Source organism: Camelina sativa, chromosome 12, assembly GCF_000633955.1.
Source record: "Camelina sativa cultivar DH55 chromosome 12, Cs, whole genome shotgun sequence".
In the NCBI taxonomy this organism is placed as follows: Eukaryota; Viridiplantae; Streptophyta; class Magnoliopsida; order Brassicales; family Brassicaceae; genus Camelina; species Camelina sativa.
The window spans coordinates 29,417,463-29,422,228 of record NC_025696.1 but is presented as its reverse complement, the minus strand read 5'-3'; the positions used below and the strand labels follow the sequence as shown (position 1 = coordinate 29,422,228).

The window sequence follows — 4,766 nt, the reverse complement described above, 5'->3', positions numbered from 1 at the left end:
TATCAAATATCTTCTTGATTATATACGTACTTGTTTGGTTTAGAGATGATGATTGTATATGTGACTGATGAGAAGAACATTTGATTGTGTTAACAGAAGATGGAAACAAGGACAAAAAGAATGGAAGAAGAAGAGATTACGAGGAAAATGAAGACGGTGCGATTAAAAGCGATCAACTAGTGGAAATTATGGAAGAAACAATTCGATTATTCTGGCGGTATGTACGGTGTGATAAGCTTTCTAGCTCGATTCATGATCAGAAATCGCGGACCAAATCACAGATAGAACCGGATCACGAAGAAGACTCAGAAGATCTAGAGATGTTTGCTGAGGTTAAATCACAACTTCAAAATGTAAGTGTTGTCATTTTAAAAGAACAGTTTAAAACTTCTTAAACTTTTACGGTTTTAATGGTTGTGTGATTGGTTGCAGAAGGAGAAAAGGTTGAAAGATGTGTTGAAGAGTGAGAGANTTCTGCAAATTTACACTTTCTTCTGCATGACTATTGATTTTTATCTTTTTCAAACTAGATAATTAGACTCCCATTGAAAAAAATAACAAAATTTTCACCGACATAACAACGACTCGTCATCAAAACACTAAATCCATTTTTATGTCTTCTTCTTCTCTTAGGAAAATTCTCATCAATTCCATTTTTACGTTTCAGAAATTGATCTCACATCATCATGCTCGTTTCGTTCTCGCTTTACTCCTCAACTCCTCAATCTACTTCATCTTCTTCTCCTCCAGGTACTTTATTTTAATTTTCCATTTTTATATTATTTTTTTCTCCAATTAATGATGTTTCTACGCGTTAATAAAATAAGATACGCGTAAATAAAAATAAAAATAAAAACTTTTTTTTTTACTTTTCTTTAAATATATAAACACAGTAGTGTTCGAAGAGGTACAATTGTTGAAACCGACACATCAAAGACTCGATTTTTTTCCCAACAAGTGAAGATGGTGATCGAATTAGAAAATTCTGGAATCGATGAAGAGGAAGAAGAAGAAGAAGAGATTAGTGGATCGCCGAAACTGGTTTTTAAATTCGCGTTTCAGACTGAAACTTTCGAGAGATTAAGCAGAGAAGGTTACAGATCGTTAACTGATGATTCCGGTGTGGAGAGGGAGAGCGAGGGAAGTGTTTTGTATTCTTCTTCTTCTTCTTCTCCGGCGATATTTACGGCGGCGGCCAGAATATACGAGCCTGCGTCGGCGAAAAATCTCACTTTTGTTATGGAAAACCCAAAGGCGGCGACTTTTAGGGTTGAAGACTGTTTGAAGGGGAAAGCACAAACAGAGGATCACTCTGTTTTTCACGGCGAGAAGAAAAAATCTTATGTTTTTGACGGCGAGGAGAGTATAAAAACAGAAGATTACTCTATTTTTCACGGCGAGAAGAAAAAACCCTCTGTTTTGCACGGCGAGGAGAGTAGAAAAACAGAGGAGTGCTCTGTTTCTACCGTCGAGGATAAAAATATCAGATTTTTAACAGAGGATGACTTTTTGGAATCGGATTCTGATTTTGTTGATTCGAGTCAGACATTCACAAGCAACGAAGAAGATGGGTTTTTATCAGATTCAGACTTTCCGGAGGAAGAGCAAAACCGTAAAAAAGACAATTCTGGTTCTGGTTCTGGTTCGGAGGAAGAAGAAGATACAGATGGGTTTGAGAGTTTATGGGAGCATCAAGATTTGATAGAGCAACTTAAGATGGAGATGAAGAAAGTCAAAGCAATCGGTGGGCTTCCGACAATTCGTGAAGATGAAGAAGATGATGATTATGAATGTCCTAAGATCATGGAAGGTTTAAAGCCATGGAGGATCGAAGAAGAGAAGAAGTTTACACACGTTGATACCATTGGTGAAGTTCATAAGTTCCATAGAAGTTACAGAGAACGAATGCGAAAACTCGATATCTTGAGTTTTCAAAAGTCTTATACTCTTGGTTAGTTCTCTCTTAATTCACTCTTTACTTTTTTAATTAGTTCTGGTCAAATAACTTAGCCTAGATTGTTTTTTGTTTTTTAATTTTCAACCATAGCAATTTTTTTAATTTTGTAGTGTTTTATAAGTTAATGAAAACAAAGGTCCCACGAAATCTACACATAATAGGGTTTACAGAAATTTGATTTTTGTTTTCTTCTAATTAGCGTTTTTGAAGTGAACATTACACCAAACCTAAAAGCTGACCATTAGTATTTAATTGTCTTAATGAGTTTCTTACTAGTTTTGTTTTGTAGTAAATGTTTTCTTGGATGATGTGTGTTTAGATTTTTAAATTCGTTCATCAAGAATATAGAATAAATTTGTTAGGGAACAGTGACGAATAAAATCATCTAATGTCAGAGAAGAAATTAGAAAGTTTTTAGTCATTCTTATTTGTTCACACTCGTTTTTATGAAACCATATATGTACAGTATATGGTTTGAGACTAGTGCGTCATACTCGAATATCAAAGTGTTTTTTGTTTTCTCTGTTTTTTAAAGACAGTGCACACACATGCATATCTTTACTGGCCTATCTCACCAAATGGGTTTAGTTTTTTGAGGTTAGCTTTCAATGTTAGCTTTTATGTTTCTTCTTTATTGCATTGCTCTCTTATGGCACTCCTTTACCTAATTTTTCCCACTCTACCACTAACTTAGTTTGCTAGTGCCAACCTACCTTTCTTATAATATGAATTTACTCCCAACTTATTATTTTTATCATTATTTAATTTAACTTTAAAAATAACAGATAAAAAAGTATACAAATATGTATATTAAGTTTTGTTTGATTAAGTTTGTGTGTTAGCTTTTATTTTACATTTTTCTTGAGTTCATACGATTTAAACTAACATTTTTTGTGTATTGTCTTGGTCATTGTTCTTGAAGGGCTTCTTCAATCAAAGAACCCTCAACAAGCAACCTCGGCCGTTGGATCCTCTCCTTCCCAGTCGTCGTTTTCATCGGTTTTCTCGGTTAATATTCGATTATGGAAACCGAAGAAATCAGAAACTGAACCAATGGTTCAATTCATAAAAGATATTCAGGGGGAATTAGAGAACGTATACGTTGGTCACATGTGTTTGTCATGGGAAATACTTCACTGGCAATATGAAAAGGCCATTGAATTGCTAGAATCTGATGTGTATGGATCTCGTCGGTACAACGAAGTAGCTGGAGAATTTCAACAGTTTCAGGTTTTACTCCAGAGATTTCTTGAAAACGAGCCTTTTGAAGAGCCTAGAGTGCAGCATTACATCAAGAGACGTTGTGTTCTTCGGAATCTCCTTCAGGTCCCGGTTATTCGAGGTAAAAAACCCTTAAACCGAATCTCACCAAATTCTTAATCTGGTTCAGGAGTTGCTAACCTTTTCTTGAAATATTGGCTCTTATTTACCTTATCAAATATCTTCTTGATTATATACGTACTTGTTTGGTTTAGAGATGATGATTGTATATGTGACTGATGAGAAGAACATTTGATTGTGTTAACAGAAGATGGAAACAAGGACAAAAAGAATGGAAGAAGAAGAGATTACGAGGAAAATGAAGACGGTGCGATTAAAAGCGATCAACTAGTGGAAATTATGGAAGAAACAATTCGATTATTCTGGCGGTATGTACGGTGTGATAAGCTTTCTAGCTCGATTCATGATCAGAAATCGCGGACCAAATCACAGATAGAACCGGATCACGAAGAAGACTCAGAAGATCTAGAGATGTTTGCTGAGGTTAAATCACAACTTCAAAATGTAAGTGTTGTCATTTTAAAAGAACAGTTTAAAACTTCTTAAACTTTTACGGTTTTAATGGTTGTGTGATTGGTTGCAGAAGGAGAAAAGGTTGAAAGATGTGTTGAAGAGTGAGAGATGTATTATAAGAAGATTCCAAAAGCACAAGGAAGAAGATACAGCAGAAGATCATGTGCTTTACTTCTTCTCACAAGTGGACATGAAACTTGTGACAAGGGTCTTGAATATGTCCAAATTGACTAGGGATCATTTGGTTTGGTGTCGTAATAAGTTGGCCAAGATTAACTTTGTGAATAGAAGGTTACATTTAGATCCCTCCTTTTGCCTCTTCCCTTGTTGACATATTGACAAATTTGTACATTGCAGTAATAATAAAATACAAATTTTGGCCTTATGTAATTGTAAGTAAAACTCATACAGTGTCTCAAATTGTGGCTATTACATGTGATGAATTTATTGGTTTCACTAGGGGTTGATTTGGTCCACAATTGAATCAAATTGGTTAATTTCAAAATGGTAAACAAAAACCAGGTTATATCCTAGTTGCTTGTAATGTCTCTTGACTAGTCTCTTATTCTTCAATTATGAAAATGGAGCGAACACTCACTCACTCATTTTTGGTTTATTGCATTGACTCACTCACTCACTCATATTTGGTTTATTGCATTGGGTCAATTCTTCTGGTACTAGAATAGGATTTGGAATGTTTTAAGACTAGCATCTGCAAGCTTTCAAATCTGAATTCAAGGAAATATCATTGGTGGTGGAGTCTCAAAGCTTCAAACTCATTTTTTACCAATAGCTCTTTCACCCAAAACAAAAATTTACTGATATCCAAGGAACCTATCTTTCTTATTCTCTGGATTCAAAGCTAATGTCAAAGAATCAAAACCAAGATAATAATTGAGAGATGTAAATATCCATGAGAACGCTTTTGAGTGAACAAAAGACAAGAAAGCCTAATGAGTCATTTGAAATGACTCCTGTATGGAGCTGATAGGTTCAGGAAAACCGATAACTTTGT

The 4,766-nt window shown here is 34.9% G+C and overlaps 1 protein-coding gene across 2 annotated transcripts; it reads left to right on the top strand.

Moving 5' to 3' along the window:
- Nucleotides 557-4,134, top strand: LOC104732873. 2 transcript variants are annotated; one of them, XM_010452469.2, is made up of 5 exons: nucleotides 557-750; nucleotides 897-1,951; nucleotides 2,880-3,299; nucleotides 3,486-3,742; nucleotides 3,822-4,134. In XM_010452469.2, exons 1-5 carry the CDS (start codon nucleotides 614-616, stop codon nucleotides 4,080-4,082), a joined length of 2,130 nt encoding a protein of 709 aa, XP_010450771.1. In that variant the 5' UTR covers nucleotides 557-613; the 3' UTR covers nucleotides 4,083-4,134. The 2 variants fall into 2 exon arrangements, with proteins under 2 accessions (XP_010450771.1, XP_010450770.1); XM_010452468.2 differs by having other exon boundaries at nucleotides 562-750; nucleotides 894-1,951.